General features: G+C 36.5%; 2 protein-coding genes across 8 annotated transcripts in view; one reads left to right on the top strand and one right to left on the bottom strand.

The window, feature by feature from the left end:
• The window catches only part of ide (insulin-degrading enzyme), a 29,366-nt gene extending 18,709 nt beyond the window's left edge, over positions 1-10,657 (bottom strand). Inside the window, exons 1-4 of one of the 4 annotated variants that reach the window (XM_081351017.1) lie at positions 10,409-10,657; positions 10,128-10,268; positions 8,954-9,138; positions 4,219-4,426 (exon numbers count right to left, since the gene is read on the bottom strand). In XM_081351017.1, coding sequence (XP_081207143.1) covers positions 4,219-4,426; positions 8,954-9,138; positions 10,128-10,162 — 428 coding nt within the window. In that variant the 5' untranslated portion in view covers positions 10,163-10,268; positions 10,409-10,657. The remainder of the gene's footprint in view (positions 1-4,218; positions 4,427-8,953; positions 9,139-10,127; positions 10,269-10,408) is intronic. The other 3 variants (XM_081351018.1, XM_081351019.1, XM_081351020.1) reach the window with 3 other exon arrangements.
• Positions 10,658-11,523: 866 nt separating this feature from the next.
• Positions 11,524-25,521, top strand: kmo (kynurenine 3-monooxygenase). Of its 4 annotated transcripts, none has more exons than XM_081350520.1 (16): positions 11,717-11,763; positions 11,870-12,152; positions 13,495-13,564; positions 13,793-13,890; positions 15,227-15,316; positions 16,848-16,896; positions 17,688-17,775; positions 18,157-18,322; positions 18,417-18,488; positions 19,093-19,214; positions 21,189-21,336; positions 22,266-22,323; positions 22,674-22,756; positions 23,239-23,340; positions 23,427-23,486; positions 24,619-25,521. In XM_081350520.1, the coding sequence occupies exons 2-16, from the start codon at positions 12,075-12,077 to the stop codon at positions 24,757-24,759; spliced, it is 1,425 nt and encodes a 474-aa protein (XP_081206646.1). In that variant the 5' UTR covers positions 11,717-11,763; positions 11,870-12,074; the 3' UTR covers positions 24,760-25,521. The 4 variants fall into 4 exon arrangements, with proteins under 4 accessions (XP_081206647.1, XP_081206646.1, XP_081206648.1 ...); XM_081350522.1 differs by having other exon boundaries at positions 11,732-11,763; positions 14,469-15,316; positions 24,619-25,520; XM_081350521.1 differs by lacking the exon at positions 11,870-12,152 and having other exon boundaries at positions 11,524-11,763; positions 24,619-25,520.
• The last annotated feature ends 1,228 nt before the right edge of the window (positions 25,522-26,749 follow it).

Raw genomic sequence — 26,749 nt, 5'->3', positions numbered from 1 at the left:
TTACTTAAGTAGGCTACGTCAAATAATTGTTACAATAAGTTAAGCTCCATTGTGTAACAAGCAAATTAAAATGATACACTTATTATTCACAATATGGAAAGAGGAGAAAAAAACAGTTCGTTAAGAGCATGACTCAAACATGCCATTAATGGGCTTATTCAAGTCCTCTTATTTTTTTGTTTGTTATTTTTATCCATTCCGCATCTGCCACATGTGTGTTTTAGCAAGGCGGTCTGTGTTGCAAGTTGGTGAATGAAGATACTTGCCAGTTTATGTGTCACAACTGTTTTATTAATTTTTCCAGTGTAAAATCTGGACACCGCCACACAAATGTGGCTTTTAGTTAATGACTGTCCTACTACAGGAAAGACACTGTAACAGTCTGTCACAAGCAATTCTAGTTGCATTTATCAATTCATTTCTTAAATTATCCTTTGACTATGTTCTGGCCCGCCATATAGTGGAGAAATCTTTTTTGGCCCGATGCCAAACTTACTTGCCGACCCCTGATGTAGGGTGTGCCATTTGTCATTTTAGGTTTCAGAAGGTTGTTCGCGAGCACTTTCTTTGAGGACCTCGATGTGTGCCCTCGATGCGCACTTTTAGCAATACAGTAGACTTCTACCCGACTGTCAAAGCAGTATTACGTCACTAAAGTGTGGACTCAGAAGATTGCGAGAGCTTTGGATTCCATTTGTGATAGGGCCTTTCACTGCTGAAAGTTATATGCCGATCTGCATTTTTGGCAAATATGTATCAAAGAAAAACACCTAAATTATGACACAGGCAAAATATAGATTTCAAATCAATAAAAATAATGCAAGATAAAGTATCAGCGCCTTTAAGACTTACCATAATACTACTATATTCTGGTGAGCCTAACATATTAAAATGAACAAATGGCAAGTTTAAGGGCGCCTACAAACTAAAGTTTAAGATACGCCAAACCACTAGGTGAATCCCCTGACTTCAAGGATGGTGCATTGCAAAGAAAACATGCAAAAAGTCGGCAAAAATTACATTCCATCATGCAAACAACTATTGCTGCAAAAGGGTTCAGTGCTTTCAGTGCATGCCTGATTGAATTCAAAAGGATTTGGCTCTTTTCACACCCTCAAAACGTATCTTACACATTCCTACTTGTCAAACACTTAAGTGTCTGGTCTGATTGCATTTGAAATGTTTGTGAAATTCTTTTAATACAATTCTGAGTCATGACCCAGTTTTTAGAGATTAATCATGAATCATTTAAAGGAGTCATATAACGGTTCTAAAAAGAACATTATTTTGTGCATTTGGTTTAATGCAACGCATTTATGCGGTTTTAGGTAAAAAAAAAAAGAAATAAAAAGTCATTATTTTACACATACCATTCATTATTGTTGCTCCTCTATGCTAGCCTGGGTTTCCCCATGCTGCCTTGCACGCAGTGCGATTTTATTCACGCTGCTAGGCAGCCTGGACACCATGGACCAGATTTTCCCCTCAAAAAGGGAACCAATCACAGAACGGGGAGGGAGCAACAAGACGATGACGACGTCTATGCGACACACCGAAGCAGTTTGTTTATATCTTATGGATCCAACATGGCAGCAGACGCGAAGTTACCTTTCGAGGCAGCCTTAGATAGTGTTCTTAGTAGTTTAGAACGCAAGTTTATTTCGTCTTCTTCCTCGTCGAATTTCTGCCGCTCTACATACGTCATCTGGTATAATTGAAACGATTGGCTATGAGCTACGTACAGGCGCATTTGATAGACATTCGTAGCGCCCAATAAACGGCTCTGGGCATTCGTAAACCACACCTCAAATACGAGAAAATTAACATGTGGTTCCCAGACCACGTCTCAATGAGAAAGAGGTCTGACGTTAGCCAGGCTACCTCTATGCCCCGCCTAGGCCTGTCGCGATAGTCGATAAGTCGATTAATCGCACGATAAAAAAAAATGAGCTCGATAATTTTTCTGGCCGCGATAATTCCATTTGCATGCTTGTTTGTTTTCCTCGTCTCTCTCTCTCTCTACCAAAGAGACTGGATGACCACTCTCGCTCGGTTCTTTAGCGTATAGGAGGAGTGAACCCTCTTTGTTGTCAGTTGCATGGTCTTTGTGTGGGAAGGCGGCGCTTGTCAGTCACATGGTCTTTGTATGGGAAAGCGCCGGCGGGACTGTTTGCGGCGACTGCCGGGAGAGAGAGAAGACGCTAGTTGTAAGTTGCGACAGCGAGCCCGATCACATGAAAATGCGTATCTATACCACGAATGTTATTTCTCGTGCCATTTATACGCCAAAAATAGTTTTTGCGTGCATATGATACGCTCTTTATGGCGTGTAATACGCACGCACTCCTCACCCCTAATCCTAACCAAGTATTTTCAGTGCGTAGCATGCACGCAATAAAGTGCGTCTCAGTCTTCCCGACAGTACACAATCACTTGACAAAGTAACAGGAGTAACAGTGCAAAATTGTGCGATATGGCTTGTTGAGGCTTTTTTTTATTTGTTTACAAAGGTCCTAACTGTCAGTTTTACTTTTGCCTGTTATGGAATGTATCACTATTTAATAATGTCTAAAGCCTAATGTTTAATATTTTTTGAAGTGCAATTTTGTTTCATTTTATTTATTAACAGACATTTATTTTGTTAACAGACACTAAGAGTCCATTGCTTTCATTGTTTTTGGTTGTTTTGTTCATTTTTTTGGATATTTAAAATGTTTTCCGTTTTCAATGTTTAATATTCTTTAGAAATAAAAGTTTATAGATCGTTGAAAAGGTGTACCTGCATTATTATGCCATTATAATTATATTAAATGAAAATGGTCTCAGAACGACAATATTATCATTTATCGCGATAATTTCTTGGACAATTTATCGTCCAGCAAAATTTGTTATCGTGACAGGCCTAGCCCCGCCTTTCTCAAAAGTGTCGATTTTTCCAAAGCCAATCTTTCTGAAAAGCGTGGTGTGCTCTGATTGGCCAGCGATTCAGTGCATTGTGATTGGCCCAAATACCTAACACGTGTGACGGAAATGTCCCGCCCCTTTCCATATTTGGAACATCAGCTCCCAAAGCAATAATGACAGGTGATAATGTCAGTACTACAGCTATCAATTCAAGACCGAATCTGATCCGGAAAATGCAGATGACCAAGCTGATCAATCAACTTTGCCAGCTCGACTGGACCAGGACATATCAGATTGGAAAAGTTTTATTTATTTCAATTACTAAAATGACTAATACTGTCTTTTTACACGTCGCTCTGCGCTACGGGGGGGGGGGGGGGACACTATGTAAACATAAAATCATGTCTGCATTTGTGATCGTAGAAATGACAAACAAGTGGCTACTCTATACTGCTCAAAACTTGCATTTGAATAGTCGGTAGCAAATTCTTAAAATATGAAACCATACTTACAGGCTGTGTCTGTGAGTCAGAAGCGCCAGACTGTACATGCAAAGATGGAATTGCCCCACTTTTTAGAATCAGCCTTTGTGCACAGCTGGCCTTGTACTGGAAACAGTCCTCAGAAAAATGCGCAGCACACAGTCGAAAAATTTGGTTGTACTGTTCTGGAACAGTGTTGTAAATAAAGCTTAACGACTGTTTTCTAATTGTGTCCTCTTTTGGAAGGCCAAGCAAAGTACTTTGGCTTTCGCAACGGAAAACACAGCGTCTCCACGGCATGGCGGCAACAATAACACAGCGATAATAAAAGTTACGCCTTCTTTCTATACATTTGGGCGAGTTATGAAACTCTGATCCCACATAGATTTGTGGGGTGTGTTTGAATGAAGCATTTTAGGAAGGCGTGGCTAAGACTTTTACAAAGAATATCTCTTGGCGTTTGAGACTGAGCTTTATAACTCTGCAGATCTTATACATGCACAAACAGCTACATAACACACTTAAGAAAAAGGAAAACAAGAAATAGCATCATATGACCCCTTTAAATGTTTCAATGAGCAGGTGGTGCTCTGGGTCACATGAGCAGATGGGCTCCGAAGGGAAACTGTTCTCTCTATATCCCAGCAACCCGATACCTCCTGGACATGTAACTCCACACCAATAGACACTGTGACACCTGAAGGTCTGAACCCTGTTCACCCTTTCACAAGTTCAAACAGCGCACATATTGCACTTCAGTATCTAAAACAGACCAGCATTACAGATGATTTTTTATTAAGTCACCAATTGCTCTTTTTTTGGATAAATTTACCTGTCCAATGCCCCTTGCAGGTGCTCATGGGATACATCAAAGTAGTAATTTGTGTGCTCTCCACTGGTGAAGGCGTTGGAGCTGCCGGCATGCTCGCTCAAAAACTGGCTGTACTCGTTCTCTTTGGGGTACTTCTCGGTGCCCAGAAACAGCATGTGCTCACAGAAGTGGGCCAGTCCTGAAATGTTCTCAGGATCTGACAAAGAACCTGCAGGGCAGTTAGAAGAGAAAACCAGGTTATTAGGAAGTGCAAGAAAACACTGCTTGCTTACACTCCAACAAAAAACAAAAAAAACAATCTAAAGCGTTTGACAAACTTGTAAATCGAGTTGACTTTTTCACTGGAAGACAAGTTCAGGCAGTCAAGAACTTCACGCTTGCTTAAACCCATATATTTACACAAAGATCTGCATGAAGGTAAGCCACAATCTTAAAGGCATTGGAAAGCATAGACAACTGGCTGCATCATGATATACTGTCAGACAGCTTTCAAAGTCTTTAGCCATCGTTCAGACATTCAGCACGAATCAGATTCAAACCCATTTAGTTGTTTCCAGTCTGAACAGCAAAAAATAAAACAAAACAAAACAGAAAAAGCATAAAATATACATACAATATATATACGATCTTAAGTAAAACCACTTTTTAAAATTGTTACATTAAATTCAATAGGACAATGTACTCTTGAAATTTTTTTTGAATCATTTAATCCAGATTCATGTTGACTCAAATCAGACTGTTGAACAAATGAATGAAAAAAGCAGAATTAATGTGAAAATCACTGATAAAACATTATCTGTTACACTGAAATAAATCAACAATTTACATAAGAACTGATGTATGACTGACTTAAATTCATTCTGCTTGATTTTAATGATTGAGGGCCTCTGACAAACCTGTCATTGCACAAATGATCGGAGCCTTTAGTCTACTTTTCAGATCTGAAAACTAATCGGAATAGTGTGCAGCTCGAACAAAGCCTCAGAAAAGAAAAAAAAACACATTCTGATTTTGGCCTTATTTACAGTGTAATGAGTGAGTATTAAAGATAAGCAATGACACATTTGTATCTGACCTACATCTTTATCTACAAATTGCAACACCATTTCATGCAAAGGACGGTTGTGTACATACTCTTGAACTATAAAGTGCTTTGATTGTTAAAGGGGTGGTAAAACACGATTTCACTTTTCTAACTTTAGTTAGTGTGTGATGTTGCTGTTTGAGCATAAACAACATCTGCAAAGTTACAACGTTCAAAGTTTAAAGCAAAGGGAGATATTTGCTTTTAAAGAAATCAATTTCTAAGAACTACAGAAACGGCTGAGAAGGACTACACGACATTCCTGTGGGCTTGCTGACATCACTAAGCCCAACATTTACATAAACCCCTCCTCTGGGAACACAATACATAGAGGGGGCGAGGCCATTTTATGTTGCTTTGGAGAAGAGTTGTTGTGGTAGTAGAGAGTCTTTGCCGCTATGCCGTCGAAACGCTGTTATTTTCACCCAGATTGCAGGTCCACTTTGTTCAGTCTTCCTAAGGACGGTTACAATTTATTTTTAACTCGGTCCCTCATAATTATAATCCAAATGTCGCTCTCTGTGCTGCACATTTTCCGGAGGAAAGCTTCCTCAATCTACGAGTTACAATGCAGGATTCACACAACGGCTTGTCCTGAAAGATCGAGCAGTTCCAACTTTAAAAACAGAAGCTGTTTACGAGCCACAACATGTAAGTATGATTTTTTCGTTGATGAGTTTTCCTGTAATAGTTCGTATTGTTAATTGTACATTGTAGTGAGGAAGTAAACGAAGGACAACGCTGTTTGTCTCCACAAACCAGTTTGTTAAATGCTAACGTTAATTCATACTTATCCGACAAACACATACAAACTTCTGTTTAATATCACCAGCGCAGCGAACTTTGAATGTTCGTGGTTGTTGTCGTTTATGTGATCACTGTAAATTATTCTTTGATTATAGCTTTTATGTATTGTTTATCTACAGGCATGCTAAACATGGTTTGTGTTTGATTTGGCTACTGTTGTAAAGCCGATGTTTAGTGTTCGTATTGGGGTAATAGTTCTGCGACAGATATTTAGCTACAATCGTTTTAAATATACAAAAGTAACAGCTTCATATAGCGATCACAATAGATCTGCAGTCTTAAAAAAAAAAAAACATACCTTTCTGAAACGTCCTTTAACAGCCGTTCTTGAACAGGTTCTGCTCGATCCTCTCAACTAACATTCTCTGGGTCTGATTCGGGCTCAAACTGGTATGGGAATATTAACGCCGTTGTTTACTGAAGCACAAACTACCGGTGAGGGTAAGGGGCGTTTCCGAAACAACGTGAACTTGGCGGTTAGCGAATCACAACACACTGGGCCAGCTAACCAATCTGAGCCCATTACGTATTTTTGAGGGCGGGGCTTCTTAGAACCAGGAAATCATCCGACCGTTTTTACAAGGAGGGACAGAGCAGTGTAGAATAATGGTTAAATATGTGAAAAATAATGCGAATTTTAAAAAACGAAGCATGAACACATGTTACAGTGCACCCCACAAACACAATCAAGCCTTCGAAAAAAGGTGTTTTACCACCCCTTTAAAAGCTGCACTTCCTGGCATCAGTTAATCCCAGTGTTCGAATTGAGGGGGGGCTGGGGGGGTCCGGGACCCCCCATAAGCATCAAGGGACCCCCCATAAGGCCCAAAAAAAATACCTTGGGGGGTCCCCTGGTTTTTCATTAAAACTACTAGAAACATAATTTATTAGGTAATATATATATATATATATTTTTTTTTTTTATCAAAGTATTGCGCTGCCGCTGCATTAGAAAGTTTTTCAAATTAGATTTGCGTCTGAAAAGACGCTCAAGTGCGCCACACGCTGTTTTCTGAAGGAATTTACAGACTGTTGAATTTATAAACAGATACATTTTATTTATCGTGCCATTTATACGCCAAAAATAGTTGTTTTTTTTGCGTGTAAATGATACGCACTGCAAACCCCTTGGGTAGGATTAGGGGTGTGGAGTACGTGTGTATTACACGCCATAAAGTGCGTATCATATGCACGCAAAAACTATTTTTGGAGAATAAATGGTACGATAAATAAATTAAAAAATAAAAAAGCACTTTCATGAGAGTCTGGCAGAGTGGATCCTCATTTTCACCTCACGATGACAGTAAGATAATATTAATATTTCTTTCTTTTATGATTGTTTGATAATTTACTGATCTGAATAGAATTTCGACTTTAACGCTTGTCCGGGACACGTGCGTGTGTTTTTTAAGGGACAAGTGAAAGAGAATTGTACTTGCCCAACCGGACAAATGCCCTGATTAAAACAATTTTCAATATCAAAACAAATAAAATAAGAAATAACGTACTTGGTTACTAACGTAACGTCAGTTCCCTGAGAGTAAGGAAAGAGTATAGAGAGTAAAAATTAGGGAAAGAAATGCCCTTTATAAAGATAAAAAAAAAATATTCTGATAAGAGTGTTTTCCAACAGTGATGTAATGAAACATTGACAATTTAAGTTTGAAGGGAGTAAAGCCTCTGTTTAGGCTGGAAATGTAATTTTGACAAAAGAAGAACTTTTATTTTAAATAAATCTTAATTTTAAATCAGCCTACTTCAGTGTGATATTTTATCATATTAACATGCTTAACACTGAGAATTTGAATAATTGAAATGTGATGATCAGATGCAGATATCTAAATCAGAGAATATCATATAGGTTCGGGAGGTTGGCGGGTGGATTATTTATTTTTAACAGCAGATTCGGGGGACTCAAAGTGCACCAGATTAATGAATTTATCTTTAAAATGTACAAAATTTTCTTACGGGGGGGCATGCCCCCGGACCCCCCTAGAGGTACCGAGCTCAACCCGCAAAAATACTGTGCGAAACACAGTAGGCTATATGATGGTCTACGAAAAATACAATTAATTATCTTATTAAAATACATGATCGGGATATTAGCACCTACGCCTCGTTTTGAGCCAGGAAAAACCCAGATTATTACATATATTTTGGGTGGAAAAAAGTCTTTGTTCATCAATTATGCACAGAGTTAATGCTCAGCTGAAAAAACATGTTCTGAAACACTAAAAGTTAAGTAAATGAAATTATAGTATTATATGAAATAAATAAATGAACATATGTATATTATTAAGTTTTTTTGTTTGTTTGTTTTTTTTTGGGGGGGGGGACCCCCCAAGAGCTTTGACACAATTCGAACACTGGTTAATCCCACCCATTAGTCTGTGTTGACACACTGGGCAGCACTTCAGCTCAAATTCAAATCAAATGTTTGAAGTTATTTTTTTCCTTCTTAAATATAGCACTGAAAAGATTTACCTTGACACAAAAAAGGCTTTAATTACTTTTACAGAGTGGCCTGTTCAGAAACAAAATTATTCAAAACTCTTGTGGGCTTTGAGTGTCTCTCCGCAACTAAAACCAGGACAAGGGCAGCCGCCAAGGTCCGGGCTATTAAAAATTGCTTTTTGAGGAAGGGAAAGCTACAGAGAGACAGATGGAGGCAACTCAATCAATTCTGTTAAATAGCTATTGATGGCCAATAATGAAGGTTTGAGGCCAAGATGTCCTCAAGGTTAGTAATAAATAGTCTGTGTTAAAATAGAAGGGAGGAGAAAGCAAGTTAAGTGATGTGTCAAGCAGATATGTGCAAAATGAAGCAAAGAAATTCCCATTTACCTATGTGGACATCCAGTGCGGCTGATGATTTGTCAGTGGTGGGGTCACTGATGAGTATGGCTTTCAGCCCATTTGTAAAATCAAGTCCTCGATACTCCCGTTTGTCTTCTGGAGAACGAATGATATCACTCACCACCCTCTTGACAGCCGGATCACTCATTCTGACGGACAGATTCGAGACACGCCTGGATATGAAAAAGACATTTATTTAGAGTTAAGAAGTCAGGCATTATCAAACAAAGTCAAAGGCAAAACACACTCCATGTGACAAGTAAATTTCAGCTCCACAACACAAATACAGCCCACCATGGGCCCCCAAAAAACACCATCAGACAGACATATATAAAATATGGATTAAAACGTCATGTTTAGTAATTTAGTTTCAGTAGAATTTTAATTCTCTAGTTTAAACGCTACCCTTTCATTTGAATGAGGTTCAGACCATTAATTTAGCTTTATTTAAACCATAGTGCTTTATGATTAGTTTAGTATATTTGGTTTACCGATAAACTCCATTAGTTTAACAGTTAGTACTTTAACCCACAGTTTCACAGACCAGGCTTAAGCCTAGTCCTAGACTAAAATTCATGTTTGAGTGTTTTTAACTGAAATAAACTTGCACTGACATATCTTAAAATATGTCAGTGCCTTTGTTTTGTCTCGAGATGCACACCAGCAATGTTTTTTTTTTTTCTAAGCCACATTTATAAAAGCTACTTAATTGTCCTAATCGAACTAAAACCTATCTGTGAAACCAGGCCTAAGCGTCAATTTAGTCCATTAGTTTATTTGAAACGCAAGTTCAGGTTTAGTTTAAGATTAAGTTGAGAGGTTTAGCTGATATTAAGTTTTGTACATTATTGTAGTTTATTGATTTAGTCATGTGTAGGTTTAGTTTTCGTGTAAGTTTAGTCTAGTTTAAACAGTCTAGTCGGCTTTCAGCGTTTTCGTCTTTTTAAAAAAATATTGACTAACAGCTGAGTTATATAAAACAACAATGACAAATTCTTAAAACTCAAACATCTTCAGAATTAAAAAAAATAAACAATATTTGTGAGATACTGTGTCACGAGCAAATGCTATCGCGCGCGAGAGCAACACACGAGCCCGACGCTAGCGAACCGGGCCGCTCGTTTAACGAACTAAAAAAACAAAGCAGAAATTTGACACTTACCTAATACTTCGAATGAAAACTGTGGATAAGATCATAAAATCGGAAGATAACTCGCTGTAAGGGCCCACCGGTTAACACATTTCTGCATACTTCTGCGCTGGATATCAAAACTCTGCTTAAAACGTCAGGACGCCATGATTTCTGCAGACGTAACCAATCAATCTCAGAGCATATAAAGCAGATTTTTACGTACCTTTCATTAATATAAGATAAAACAAAATACGTGAAATATATACGCACATAGAACAAGTATTTGTATCAAATATATATGTTTAAAATACCCTTTGTTTTCCTGAAGTAGTTGGAATTGCTTAGTCACGCCTTGCCTACCATTGACGTTACGAAACAGACCACACCCACAGCCAGGTTTAGTGGAGAGCACGTTGAGTATTTAAAGAGACACATGATTTAAAGGGATAGTTCACAGAAAAAAATAAAAATTGTCATAATTTACAAGTTGTTCCAAGCTTGTATGAGTTTCTTTCTTCTGTTGAACACCAAAGAACATATTTTGAAGAATGTCAGTAACCAAACAGTTGATGGGTCTCACTCCCAGATAGTCTTTGTTGACCTCCATAGTAGGAAAAAAAAATACTATGGAAGTCAATGGGTGCCATTAACAGTCTGGTTACCAACATTGTTTAAAATATCTTATTTTGTGTTCAGCAGAAGAAAGAAACTCATACATGTTTGAAACAACTAGAGGGTCAGTAAATGATGACAATATTTCATTTTGGGGTGAACTATTCATTTAAATGATCGTTTCCAGGTTTCCAGAATATTTAGTTGTAACTGGAAAATGTGTGGAATTAGAGAAAGGCCACAGAAATTGGACTTTGGGGAAGTTTTAGCATAGTGAAAGGCTCAGTGTTAGTTTTTTATTTGATTTATTTTTATTAATGAATGAACATTAGCATTATACATGAATTTTCGTGAACATCATTATGCATACAAAAATGAAACAGAACAAAACTAAAAATAAATAAATAAAAAACTCGGGGTTGCTGGAGGGCACTTTTTGAAAATAGAATAAGAGTACAATCGGGTAATTATAAATTAGGAAAATGACTGGTCTAAATTGCATGAGGCAACTGTCTCAGAGCTGATTAATGGTGAACTTAAACATTTATGCACAAATTGCTTGTTTTACAATATGAAAATACGTTGCTATAACCGCTGTTTATCAATATGGCAAGTTAATGTTTTAAAGTTTAAAGAAAATTTGTGAAATGTATACTTTGTGGCTGCTTTAACAATCATCCATCTAAATTTCAGAGTTCATGACCGTCCGCTCAGTGGCTCGCCGTGATCGTATAGTGGTTAGTACTCTGCGTTGTGGCCGCAGCAACCCCGGTTCGAATCCGGGTCACGGCATTGTTTTGTTAGGTAAACTTCCGAAGTCATTATTACATATTCTGAGTATTCCAATTTTGACAGATCACGACGTTTATAGAGTAAATCTCAGATACCCATGACCGACGAAAAGACTGACCCATGCGAACGCTCACATAATCACGTTATGGATGCGTCAGTGTTGTCCTGACGTCGAGCCAAGTACACTAATCCGTGAAGTTTTATTTACTTCCGCTAGGTGGTGATATATTAAAGAATATGAACCATACATCCTGGGTATGAGGTGAGTTTTAAACCCTGGTGTTTTCAATGACGTTTACATACTTGCAATTCATGCAATTCTGGGTTAATTCAAATTATTTTTTACAATTATACTGTTCTGATTACAGTAGTTTGGATGGGTTTGACACTGTGTGACTGAAGGTCTGATAAACGGCGACCTGCTGATCCGGTGTTGGTCGATGTTTGACTTTGTGTCGCTCCTCCTTCATAACCACAAAACCCTGCTCTAAAACTCCTAGAAACTCATTCACTCTCACAGTCTGATTCCAGCAGACCCCCTTTACCTCATCTAATACCTCAGAATTGTTAAACATGGAGACTGTTTCATCACACACACATGAATCCAGCAGCAGTAAGAGGAAAGTGATCGCGGTAGTGGGAGGCGGTTTGGTGAGAATCATTGCATCTTTATGACTTGATTACATATCTTATAATGCTGTCAATCACCATTTACTGTCTGTATCAAATCAATCACTGGATGTTTGAGTATGTGAAAAATCACTCAGAAATGTCAGACCAATGAAAGGAAAATTGAATTAGTAGTTTGAGTCTGACTCAGGTGGTCTGTTTAGATGTTTTACTCATTAGAAAATGTGCACTATAAAAAACACGTAGACAAATATTTCAGAATGTGACCTTTGTTAATCACAGTAATTCAGAGATAGTAATTCTGTTATACCATACTGCACATGAGGAGCATGTTAATGATTGACAAAGTGGTTATGAAACTCTGTAAATGTTCCATTATGTTACAGAAGGTGTTGACATTAGCATTTAAAGATGAAACACATTCAAATGAGACTTTAGGGCAATTTAGTTAATGCGCTTAAATGGTCATATGTATGCTGGTGTAGGTTGACAGAATTAATTGAAAATACCCTTCCTGTTAAGTAAAGCGGATCAAGATATCAGTGACTCATCCTGCACCACAGAGGTTTTGTCCAATCAAATGCTCTTTATAATGAGAATGTCCCTCCCCCTGATTCCACTTGCTTTTGACTAACAACAGAACAGTTCATGTCTTTGATCAAAGACCAGAATTTAATATTCATGAATGATTCCAGTGAGTTATGTGTGTGCTTTTGTTATTGTTTATGAGTTTGTAACCGTATAAACCAACTTTAGGCTAAACGTTCTTCTGATATTATGCTTAAGGAAGTGACATCAATAAGATTGATGATAAAAATATGATATTATTATAAAATATTGAACTTGGTACAAAGCACAAGAATAGTGTCTGTAAATAATATGGTGCAATGATATTTGTTGGTTAGAAATGTGCTGGTACTTTGGGCCTGTTAAAGTTCAGCAGTATCCTTTTCAAATAAAATGATTAAAATAAAATCAGCCAGAATCTTCAGTTCTACGTTATCTCTTTAATTCCTCTTACTTTACTATGCTTAAAAGTTTAAAGTTAAGTATAAGTTCATATGAAATAAAATAGGTCATTGCAAGCTTTACAGAAGCCCTGGCTAAAATCCAATGTAATTTTCAACACTCTAACAAAAATGTACTGTGACTGAATCATGGTACAGGTGGTATAATATGATAGTAGATTATTAACATTTTCAAATACCATTATATGTACTATTTACACTGCACATGGTATTATCACAGCACATATCCAAAACACAGGCAGTCATTTATTTAATACGTTTGTGTTTTTTGTTAGTACATGCACATATATTATTACTGTCATAATATACTTCTTCTTCTAACCCTGTCAATGTAGGTTGGATCTTTGAACGCCTGCTTCTTTGCCAAACGAGGATTTGACGTTGCAGTATTTGAATCTCGGGAAGGTGAAGACATAATCTCTCTCTCAAACCAGCATTATTCAAGACTTTATTTGAAGGACGTGATTCTGCATCTCAATTAAATCACTTCACTTTTTATTATTCACACAGCATACTGCAACATCTTTAAGCACACTTATAATCTTGTGGAAGGATTAAAGATAGAAATAAGGGATTCAAATGTCTTCCTAACTTGTGTTTTAACCTGTTCATTCAAACTTTTTGTCCTGTTAGATATCCGGCAGGCAAAAGTCGTGAGGGGTCGAAGCATCAACTTGGCCCTGTCCCATAGGGGGCGCCAGGCCCTGAAACATGTGGGAATGGAGGATAAGGTGGGTTTAGTCATTTACCTGTTTATTGTGGGAGTTTCGTGCAGTTTACATACATTTGTGTCCTCTTTATAAGAGAGCTGTTTATAGTTGCTCAAACTGGAAAGATATCATGAAAACATATTTTCACTCTATTAAATAATGCTTAGCACAGTGAATAAGTAGCATAGTAAGTAGTCATTAGCATATGCTTTTATTTACAGTGTCTAACAGTATAGGACATATATTAAAATACACAATACCCCTGAAGCTGGGTTCATGTTACCTATTTCTATCACAATGTATGTTTTTTAGAGGCATGCAAATGAATTGCTTAATTGCAAAGAACTTGCCTAACTAGTATTTTCTATAACAACTCATACATTTTGTGTGGTGGAACTTTTCCCTCAGAGGGAAGTAAAGGAAATACCATGAGGAAGTGTGAACTTGTGAAACTAGGTCAAATGGTACTTACACTAAGTACTTACACAGTCATTACAGAAGTATTGAATTTTGGTGCAGAATTATTATGTGTTTTGTCGGCACATATTGTGAGCATAGTCTCTGTGATTTGGTTATTTTACACTTGTGTGACTTTTCAGCCTGACCGAGCCAGGAATGCCTGATCAGGAACCCTGAGTTAACACGACTTTTCATATCTGACAGAGTGTGACAGTCAGTCTGAAGCGTTAGATGTATGCGCTGGATGGATGCTGCTGCTGCTGCGAGCCCTTGAATTTGAAATGCATAACGTGATTTACCTAAGCAGGACATCTGCCTGGATCAACATCCTTTGTTGGTCCTGGAACAACATTCCCATCAACCCAGATCATTCCCAAATTAGATTTAGGGTTACGTTTAGGGGCTTCAGTAATGTCTTACAAGTTGAATAAAATTGCTGAATAAAAGTATTATTTTCTTCATATGTATATATGTACATGTACAATCATGCACATATATATATGAAAAAAAATTATACTTTTATTCAGCAAGGATGTATTAAAGTATTTTCAACATTGATATTAATAAGAAATTTTCATGATTCGGTTATGTTACATGTTCCTGTTTCATGTCTGTCTTGTGATCCCCTGTTCAAGTCATATGATCCTGCCATGTGTTCCCTTGTCTCATGAGTCATGCTGTCATTGGTTCATTGTTTCATTGTTCACAGGTGTCCCTTATCTTGTCATTAGTATTGTGTGTATTTAAGCCCTCATGTTTGCCATGTGTCTTGGTCAAGTTTTGTTGCACTGTAAGCATGGTTGGTAAACGCCATGTCCATGTCCATGTCCATGTCCATGATATAATGTCTTTAACAGTAAGTTTAGACAGTCAAACCTGTTTTGTTCCTTTCTTTTAGATAGTCTCTAAAGGCATTCCCATGCATGCCCGTATGATCCATAATACGAATGGAAAACGTTCTCCCATACCCTATGGCAAGAAGGGACAGGTAACAAATAAGATATTCACACAAATGCAGTAGCTTCAAATTGTTCCCCTCTGGATGCTTACCTCAGTCAAGTCAAATTTATTTGTATAGTGCCACACAATACACATTGTTTCAAAGCAGCTTTACAAAAAATCATGATGGTAATGTTTATAATAACTTCATGCCTTATAGTTGCATTTAGCAGATTAGAGCTGGATGATAATATAGGCTAGTTTACATTTTGCAACAATATACAAGCAATCTAGCAGATGAGATATGCTATAGCAGTTCAGAATTGCTCAGTCACATGACAGGTTGTTGTGAAGGTATTGCGCAGTTATAGGGTTATTCACCCACTAGTTGAGAACATTTACATCAGACATACATCCATGAATGAAGTCCACTGATACATAACTTGAGCACCGTGACCAGTGACCCCAGCAGAGTCAATACAACCTTCTCCTTTAAAACCAGTTTGTTAATCATTACAATCATAATGTTCACATAAAAGTGTCAATTAGGACTTTGTCATTGCCTTTTTTCCTTCTGTTTATGAGAAATTAGCACTTATGTTTCATTCCCTGTCATATTGTATCTACACCTTTCCATGCAAAAAGGAATTATTACTTAAAAAGATAAATATATTTATCTCAAATACACGTAAATGTAAATAAATATTGAAAAGGGAGAAAAATATATTTTGTGGTTTGTATCAAATGTGACAGTAGTTTGACAGAAATGCATCCGAATGTAAAGCAACATGTATAGATTGCTTTACATTCCCTTATTATTGAAAATTACTAAATAAATAAAAAAAACTTAATAACTAATAAGAAACTAATTCAAAAATTAGAAGTATATACAATTTAGAAGTATACAATTTGGATAATTTTACAAATTAATACATTTGCATTTTTGGGCCTGTGTAGGTCATCATATTATCATTGATATTTATGGGGGAAAAACTAATAAAAAAGTAAGATGTGTATCATTTGAATAATTTAGCATATTAATAAATTAGTGTTTTTGGTCTTGTGTAGGTAGCTCATCATATTATTCACTGTTGTACAATATAATATTTTATGTTAAATATTAAATATTAGACCTGAAGCAAAACTATCTGAGAACCACTATTCTGGATATCCTTGTTGAAAATCCTGTTTCACTGAGAAATATATCACAGCCTGGAAATTGGTTTGTGGAGACACTGTTTCATGTTGGCGGATGAGTCAAAAAGCCCTCGGATATGCTTTAAAAACCGTGGACATGGGAAAGTTTCTCTGACCTAGTGTTCATTTTGTGAATCATGGGGTTTGCAAAATCAATGGATTGATGGCAGTGATGTGTTTCATGATGCTAAGCTGTAGATAGTGTGTATATGGAGATCAGGTGACTGAACTCCACATCTGTCATAAATCCATCATTTTAGATTAAAAATATGTAATCCAGAACATGCATAATAGGGATTAAACTTGTCATTATTCGAACTGGCTGACTGACTCTAAGCCTACTAAACATGCTGTTCAGTGTAATGATGCTGTTTCTTTTGTAGTACATCCTCTCAGTGGACAGAGCCAACCTCAACAAGGAGCTGCTAGCAGGTATAGCAGTTCATTCAACCCACTGAATGTGCCACTTTATATCAAATCATATTTCAATATAATAAAGGTATACATATTTGGGGTTATTTTGCATATCTATCCTGAGTGGTATGCAAGTGTTTCTCTCTCTTTTCAACTTCTTTCTTCATTTGCCCACTTTTAACCGGTAAATTCCTGACGGATAAAATCAAGTCCTTCCCTATTATTATTGTTTATTTATTTTCTCTTTTTGAATATCCAGATTGAATTTTAAATAAACTAGCATTCAAAAGTTTGGGATCGGTAAGATTTTTAAATGTTTAAATGTGAGAAGTCTCTACTACTCACCAATGCGGCATTTATTTAAGCAAAAAATACAGTGAAAACAGTAACATTATGGAAATATTTTTGCAATTGTTTTCCATTTTAGTATATTTTAAAATGTATTCCTGTGATGTCAATACTCCAGTCTTCAGTCAAACAATGTAAAAGTGTTTGTTGTCACCTTTGCTCAGTTTAATGCATCCTTGCAGAATAAACATATTCATTTCTTAAAAAAAAAAATTACCTTAACTTCCAAACTTTCAATGGTAGCACATTAGACTATGGTTGCAAATTTGTGAATGCTATTTCATGATGACTAAAGGGTAGTAAATCTAAGTTGTAAGACCTGTAAGTTGCTGTAAGTAACAAGAAATACATTTCAAGGACATACTTTTTCTGCTTTAGTACAAGGATATGAACTGGGATGCAGTCAAATGTATGAATGCTTATACTGAATAAACATGCCGAATTGAAATGTTTTCTTGCAGCGGCAGACACGTTTCCGAACACTACACTGAACTTTAATCACAAGCTGCACGACTGGAGTCCAAATACAGGAGCAATGACCTTTATCGGGTAAACAGTGTCTTTTTCTCTCTAAATGTCTTTCTGTCTCTATTTTGGACATGGTAATGCAATGTTTTTGAGTCAATAATACTATGGTATTCTTTGAAAGGAATAGTTAACCAAAAATGAATATTCTGACATTATTTACTGACCTTCATGTCATTACAAACATTTAAAAAACAAACATGCAGGTTTGGAATGATGTGGGTTTATAGATAATGACAGAATTTTAATTTCTAGGTGAACTATACCTTTAAGGGGGTCAGGTTTGGCTGCCTGACAAGGTCATGTGATCACAAGAGTTTGCAAATTTACTTCAGTCTGTGGATACTCCGTGTGAATTAGATTATATTTCAGTGGAAATGCAAATGAGATCTGGTCTCTCAACAGACCTGATGGCCAAAGGAAGGAGTTGCAGGCTGATCTGATCGTAGGCTGTGATGGAGCTTTCTCTGCCGTCAGGAAGCAGTTCTTACGGCAAAGTCGTTTCAATTACAGCCAGACGTACATTCCCCACGGGTACATGGAGCTCACCATGCCTCCTAAAGATGGAGATGTAAGCGTCACAGCATGTTACCCAGCAGTGTTCATACATATCTGCCCTCATTTTGTCTGTTCACATCTCTCTTTCTCTCTCCATGTCCTCTAAGTTTGCGATGGAGCCCAATTATTTGCACATTTGGCCCAGGAACACTTTTATGATGATTGCCCTGCCTAACTTGGTGAGGTCATTTAATCATTTCCTGTGCATGCAGAGTTTTTTATTTATTATTATTTTAAAGTTTATCCAGTGCGTTAAAGTTAAGCATTCAGTTGCTTAATATTATTATATTAAAGTTTTTTATATTTATTATAATAATAATCAGATATTAAAGAATATTTTATTATTTTATCAACTTTTTTGTGCTTATCTATTCATTATCAGTATTATTATTATTAAATATTAAAGAATATTTTATTATTTATTAAAATGTTTGTGATTTTTATTTTTAAATATTAAAGAATATATTGTTATTATTATTTATTAAAGTCATTTTTGTGAGTATGACAATAATAATTGTTTTTAAATATTAAAGAATATTTTATTATTTATTAAAGTTTTCTGTGACTTTCAGTTGTTCAAGAATATTATTATTATTACAGTATAATTTCTGATGTGGTCTTTCATAGTATATTTCATGTCTGTGTTTTTTCATAGTATATTCAAGGTCTTTAGATTTACTGTTTAGATCAAATGCATTTTGAAGGTACTTTATAATCTTTTGCTTTGGTTATGTTGTAGTTTCCTTGTGTAAAATCATGTTCCTTTTGATTTTGTTTCTGAAGGACAGGACGTTCACATGCACCCTCTTCATGCCCTTTGAAGATTTCGAGAAGATCCGCAGCGGTGACGAGGTCATTCGTTTCTTCCAGCAATACTTCCCTGACTCTATACCTCTAATAGGAGTGTGAGAACAGCTCTTTCTCTCTTTCTTTCAGTCTGCTTCATGCTTCTCTCAGGTCTAGAGGACATCTCGGTTAGGTGTGAAATTGTAGTCTAATAGGCACAGGTCAGCGGGTGTTTTTTTTTAATCATATGAATGCTGCGATGATGGGGAGATACAGTACTGAGATGACAGGGGTAAGGACAGTGAGTGATTCCAAGCCTTGCAGAACTGTAAATGAGTTTCAAACAGCGACTGTAGCTTTACTGTTCAGCATTTTAAGTGTCAACTGAAGATGTTCTCATTTTGCTCAAGATTTACATTTGCTTGTAAAAAGAATTCAGCATTGAAAGTTCCAACAAAAAGACTTGGGTTTACAATACAAAAGTTTGAGGTTGGTAAGATTTTGTAATGGTTTTTGAAAGAAATCTCTTATGCTCAACAAGGCTGCATTTATTTGATTAAAAAAACAGTAAAAAACTAGACTAGCCTGGAAATCCAGACCTAAATCTGAAAGATTAATGGTCTGGCGTCGACTAATGAAAATCGTCCAGCTCGAGGAGCGGCACCAAGCATGAATTTGAAAATCTCACTGCACGCAATCGGATAACACTACGACCAATCACAACAAGCCCCATGCGCTTAGCTACCAGCGGAGCTAACTGGGAGATTAGACTCTTGCCGTATACATTCAGCAAAACAGCAAAAACGCACTTCTTGCAAAGTAACGATTCGAGCGTCGTCTTCGAGCGCCAAGTCTAACTCGTTCATTGTAGCGGCCAAAGCCGTTTCAAACAACTGGTGTTCATCTATAGCCATCTTGCAATGTTTACTAATGACTTTGATGTCACAGTGCTGTCGTCATCTCGCCTCTGGCCCGCCTATATCAGATAACCCGATGTGATTGGTGCAGCTCGGATACAAGAGCATATTTAATGAGCATCATTACTCGACGCCAGAGTAACTCGCTGAGCAAATACAGCTTGTGCTCTCACGAGAACTCTGGATAACCAGGGTAGTAAAAAACTGTAATATTGTGAAACATTATAACAATTTAAAACAACTGTTTTCTCCTTCTTTTTTTTCCTGTGATGCAAAGCTGAATTTCATCATTACTCCAGTCTTCAGTGTCACATGATCCCTCAGAAATCATTCTAATATGCTGATTTGCTGCTCAAAAAACATTTCTTACTATGATCAATGTTGAAAACAGTTGTGCTGCTTTATTTTTTTGTAGAAACAGCAATACATTTTAAAATGATTCTTTGAAAGAAGAATAGAAAGTTCAAAAGAACAGAATTGATTTGAAACACTATAAATATCTTTACTGTCACTTTTGATTCATTTAATGCATCCTTGCTTTTAATTTCTTAAAAAAAAAAAAAAGCTTCTTACTGACCCTAGATTTTTAAATGCTAGTGCATGATAATTTGATATTTTGCATAATATAATTATATTTTTGGGTTAATGATGTCAGTGATTTTCATGTTTTGGTTTTCGATGTATTAAATCATAAACAAAGTACAGTGCACCCAAAAATGAAAATTCTGTTATGTCAATATGTCAATCTGTCAGATTTGTGGTGGAATGAAAGTCACAGTCACTATTTTCTTATAGTATCTAAATAAAGTGACCCACTTTTGTGATCCACTGAGTAAAGAAAGTCATACGGGTTTGAAACAACAACGAGGGTGATATTTCATTATCTTCTGCATCTTAATTTGACACTGACCTTTATATAAAATATTCCATTTCAGTCTTTCATAATATATGCAGAATAATAAAAAGTAAATGTGCAAAGAAACACAGGGTGGAATGCTTAAAAAAATATATTAAAAGGACACTTTGGATGAGATTGGCCTACGTTAAATTTCATAATTAACATAATTAAGTAGTGAGTCACTGTGTCAGAAAGAAAAGAGCCAGTGTTGTATATGCATGTACGTTATCTGCTCGTGCGTGTATTCTGTCAGACGGAGTGTGTTTGTGTTTTCTCAGTGAGGCTCTGAAACAGGATTTCTTCCGGCTGCCGGCTCAGGCCATGGTCTCCGTGAAGTGCTCCCCGTATCATCTGTTTGATAAGTGTGTTCTCATGGGAGATGCGGCCCACGCTGTGGTCCCGTTCTATGGTCAAGGTATGAATGCGGTAAGTGGATATTCATTCTGATCAAGTTTTTTCAGTTAGTCTCCAGCTGTAATTGCTCCCAATGAGGTTAACATAACCTCAACATCAAGTTGCAATTTGCAGCTGAAATGCAATTAACAGTATACAGAAATAATCCAGTAGCTCTCGAACATGTAATCATCTCTTTACAGGCTTGACCAGAAAAATGGACCAGTGTTATCATTGAGATACTATTATAGTTTACATTTATAGTTTGAATTAGTTGTTAAAGCTTTGGCAATTTTTATTAGTTCTGTTTTTAATGTGGCTATATAGTTTTTATTCATTATTTCAGTTTGAGTTATTTTAGTACATCAAGTTAAACTAAATGAGTTCATGTTTTTTTTATATATATATTTTATGAAGTAACTTTTTTTTTTTAGTGGATTTTGTTTGAGAAAAGTATAACCCTGATATAAAGGGGTCATGACATGAGAAATCAAATTTGCCCTGATCTTTTGACATTCAATAGGTCTTTGTACCATTAAAACATCCTGCAGGTTTCAGAGCTCCACCTCATTATAAACAAAGCATTTATTTAAACAAGCTCCAATAATGTCTCGTTTTGATATCGTGGGATCTGTAATGTCACACAGGCAAATATATTTGTATTTGACTGCCTCCAGAGCAAGACATTGACAAATACTTACACATCATCACACCATAGGCCCCGCCCACTGGCATTCAGTCGCTTAATGGCTGAGACTTTTGAGAAGCAACAAGTCAAAAGCAAATAGAGTCCATTATAATCACTGACGCTGTCTACACTGGATACAGTATACAGACGCGCGTTCAGTTTCTGACACACTCCACGTGCATCTCAAACCGCAGCAAATGATTTCATAATGCTTTGTCTGTAAATTACAGTTTTATACGGATAATGTTCATTTATTTTTTATTTTGATTCACAGGGCTTTGAGGATTGTTTAGTTATCAACGAAATTATGGACCAGTTGGATGAAAACATTGGTAAGACAGAACCGGCTTCACAAAAAAAATTCAAGGTCAAAACATTTCTAAAATGAAAGGAATTTATTAATTAAATTAAAGTAATATAAATTAATTACATTTCTCAAAAGTTTGAATCATTTGGTTTGAATCAAACCAGAGTAAAATCACAGGATGATTGCTAGTTAGCAATATGGGTTTATAATTACTATATAAAAGTCAAGAGGGAACTACCAAATATTTGGTCTTAAATTGCAGGGACATAAAAAAAAGTGCCCACAGCGTATGTAAAACATACACATAAATAAATGGGGAGAGCCGCTATTGAAGATACAATATCACATGACACATGAATGGTTTTCTATCTACAGCTGCTGTTCTTCAAGAGTACACCAGAGTTCGAGTACCTGACGATCACGCCATAGCTGACCTGGCCATGTACAACTATGTAGAGGTACGCCATCAACTCTTATCAGCTGCAATACTGTATCTGAACACTAGGTGTTGTCACATGACTTCCCACATCACCTGCAGCTCAAGTGTAGTTCATTTGACTTACTTACTGGAACTTGCTAGCAATAACAGACTTTAATTATTTATTTTATCAGAGCTGCTAGACAAGGCTGCCCTTGTTTTTCTGGTCATTAAGTTGAATGCACACATACAGTACAAACACACACTGACACTTTTTCACACAGTAGCAGTAATCACTCTGCCACCAGCTGATCGGATGTGACATGCAGACCACAGTGAGACAGTCAACCTCATTACTGATGGCAGTGTGAAAAATACACACACACACACACACACACACACACACACACACACACATACACAAAACATGACACATTTGTTTTCAAGAGGTTTAGAACAGGCCACAAGCTAGACCATTAAATGCTGCTATTAGCTTCACTTATTATGTGATTTGTGTCGTAGATGAGGGCGCATGTCAATTCCAAATATTTCCTGTTCCGAAAATACCTGGACAATATCCTTCACGTCATCATGCCAAAAACAATCATCCCCCTTTACACAATGGTAAGAGCTTTTCAGTGTTGTGTATTATCATGTTTATTGTTGATTTTTTGTTCACTAATTCATATGTCTGATCGCTTGGCTTTCAGGTCACATTCACCAGAACACGGTACCATGAAGCGGTGAATCGCTGGCATTGGCAAGATAAGGTGAAGAAAAAACAAACCTGTGTGTTTGAAAGTGCCAGAGAACAAATGACTCATGTCAGTGTGAAATCAGAAACCGTGTGAGGCTGAACACACAGAGTTTTAAAACAGCATTTCCACTCTGAGCTATTAACAAAACATTATTTCAGGCGAGGATCCATCAGAGTTATGGTCGTAATAGCACATTATAGTCTGATGGTAGAAAAAGTGTCATTGTGTTCTTTGAGGGTTTTTTATTATTATTTGAAACTCCAAAATGTCCTGCTGTAGTTCAGGAACTAATCAAAGTGTGTTGAACTGTGAAATGAACTCTTAAACTTTTGGATTTATTTTTCTAGATTATGTGCACAAAAATTTCTGTATCCTACAATGCAATGCACTATGAAATTATATTTATTTATATATTTTCTTCTTCTAATAAGCCATGTACAGTACTGCATAGTAAGCAGAATTGCAGACAGTACCATTCAAAAGTTTGGGGTCTATAAGATTTTTTATGTTTCTTATGCTCACCAAGGCTGCATTTATTTGATAGAAAATACAGTAAAAACAGTAATACTGTGAAATATGATTACAATTTAAAATATCTGTTTTCTATTTTGAAAAATATTTAAATGTAATTCATTGAAGCAAAGCATCATTACTCCAGTCTACAGTGTCACGTGATTCAGCTGATTTGCTGCTCAAGAAACTTCTTATTATCATCAACGTTACAGTCTCACTGCATCATATTTTTGGGGAAACCATAATACATTTTCAGGATTCTTTGATAAATAAAAAGTACAAAGGAATCTTTTGTAACACCGTAAATGTCATTACTGATCAGATGCATCCTTGCTAAATAAACACATTTAATAAATCATACTAACCCCAAACAATTGAACTGTAGTGTAGACTGTAGACTATAATTATAAATGCAGAATGACTTTTTTTTTTCCCATTAGAACCAAAGACTGCATTGTTAATGAAGTGAAATGTAAAAATAGTGTTTTTCATTTAAGTGCAAACTGAATGGAAATCCCAGCAGAAGCCTGCAGGAAAATTGGATTTAAAAACGTTTTGGAAGTTTCTCACAGCACAGTGCAATAATAACAGATTGTGATGCATCAGTAAATGTGTTGCTGGTCTTTTGCAGGTGATCACTCGAGGTCTGTGTCTGTGTGGAGTTGTGTCCGCTGCAGGAGGGATGTATGTCTTGGTCAGAAACTCTCACAAACTCCCCAGCATCTCTGCAGAGCACCTGTGGACCCGCATACTCGCTCTAAAGCGCTTCTAAAATGTCCATGCACATGAAAGCCTGTGTTGATGTTTACTCACCAAAGATCTTTCATAGTTCTGTACTGGACCAAAATTGAAATCTTCTTCAGTATAAGTGGCATGATGTTGATTAGCACAGGGAATAATTTGAGTGTAGTGCACTTAAATTGGGAGTACATTGGGGGATTTTTTCCAGATGGTTTAGAAATGTGCAGCTGGTATGATTGTTAAAGCACTTATCTTCTCATCAACAGATTCTTTAATGCAAAGCGACTTATATTGCATTCAAGGTATACATTTGATCAGTTCATGCATTCCCTGGAAAGCTAATCTTTAGCATTACTAGCACTATGCTGTACTTCTGGAGCTACAGGAACGCTGCCTTGACATGAGTTATTCTGTAAAACATTTATTATTTGAGCTCTTAAAGTTGTCTATATGTACTTTTTTGAAGTGGGAATGTTTCTCAAAGTGTTCTGTTTACATCCTGTGCAGAAATTTGTAGATTATTCTGTGATAATCAACATTATGTCTCAGGTTCTTTAACTTGTACTGAATCCAGAACATTCCTTTAAATAAGCCACCATGCACTTGAAATTGTTGAGGGAGAAATAATCGACATATGTCTAATCTAGTTTGCTTTTACTTTATATATCATATAGATCACATCTGAGTGGGTGTTGTGATTTCTAAGCACATAAAGGTATAATTACTGTTGTAGATTCAAAATGAGGTAAAGGTGACTGAATAAAGTCTTTTGTTCACTAAATGATTGAATTCTAATGCTTCATGGGTCTGTTTTCATTATCTTACTTTCATTACAACTAAACATTGTCATTTATCCTTTATTTTTAGGGTGGGAGAAATGTTAAGTCCTCCTGTCCTCATGGTTGTCAACTTGTCATGTAAAATCTAATCCCCGTTTGCATTTGACCCACAAATCCTCCACAGGCCATAATCCATGAATGAGATAACAGATGCCTTCTCAACCACTCAAGCAAGCATTCAGTCATTCAACTGTCATTTTCAAACATATTTATCAGTATGTCGTTTCTGTATTTTAAATCAGTTTCATGAAATTGTAAACACTTTTTAATGCAACGATTGGTATTCAGCTTGTTTTAGCCGTCATCCAGTTTTATGTTAAGGTTCACATTGGGATTTAAATGTTAAATTTAATTTTTTTAGAACTTGAAAAATTATGGAAGCTTCCGTTTCCGTTACAGAATAAATTAAAGCTGCAAGCAGCGATGAAAGGGCCCTCGCACCCGTGCCATCAACACTCGGTGGCTTTAGGAAGACAGAGCATGGTTGGGAAATGTACATTTAAGGAGGTATATATAGTAAGAGTATGTCAAAGTCAGTTACAAAATGTTTTGTATAATGGTGATAATAGCATGCTTCATGACTCAGCTAAGTGTTGCTAGCATGTTTAGTCTGTTTCTAGCATGCTTAGTACACAATAATTATGTGGTTAGTACTGCATTACTGTGTTAACCATGTCAGTTTCTGTTGCCAGTAGGTGGCGTTATCACTATAACTGAATATGAGCATGGATGTGTGTTCAGGACAGAACTCTTATCAAACGTGTGAAGTTTGGTGCAAATTGGACATTGCCTTCTTGAGTAACAACAAAGTCATGTTTCATTGAATTAGCATTCTTTAGCACTTAGCTAAGCATTGTTAGTATGTTTTAACATGTTTCTAGCATGTTTAGAACTCAATGGCATTTTTAACATGTTGCTAGAATGGCATCAACGTGTTAAACATGTCACTTCCTGTTGCCAGTAGGTGGCGCTATTACTATAACTGAACATTCTCATGTAGATGTGTTCAGGCCATGACTCTTATCAAAAGTGTGAAGTTTGGGGCAGATTGGACATTCCATGCCTGAGTTACAGCAAATTCCTATTTAATTGCAATAATAGCATGCTTTAGCACTTAGCTAAGAGTTTGCTAGCATGTTTTAGCATGCTTCTAGTATGTTGTTAGCATGTTTAGCACTTGCT

This window comes from Scardinius erythrophthalmus, assembly GCF_964197995.2.
Source record: "Scardinius erythrophthalmus genome assembly, chromosome: 21".
NCBI lineage: Eukaryota > Metazoa > Chordata > Actinopteri > Cypriniformes > Leuciscidae > Scardinius > Scardinius erythrophthalmus.
This window is presented reverse-complemented; position numbering and strand designations above follow the sequence as displayed.

Bases quoted from the DNA above. Each gene is read 5' to 3' on its own strand.
- kmo (XM_081350520.1), top strand. From the start codon at position 12,075: ATGGAGACTGTTTCATCACACACACATGAATCCAGCAGCAGTAAGAGG. The intron at 21,337-22,265 runs GTAAGTGGATAT...TTTGATTCACAG, and splicing joins ATGGTCAAGGTATGAATGCG to GGCTTTGAGGATTGTTTAGT. The intron at 23,487-24,618 runs GTGAAGAAAAAA...GGTCTTTTGCAG, and splicing joins GCTGGCATTGGCAAGATAAG to GTGATCACTCGAGGTCTGTG.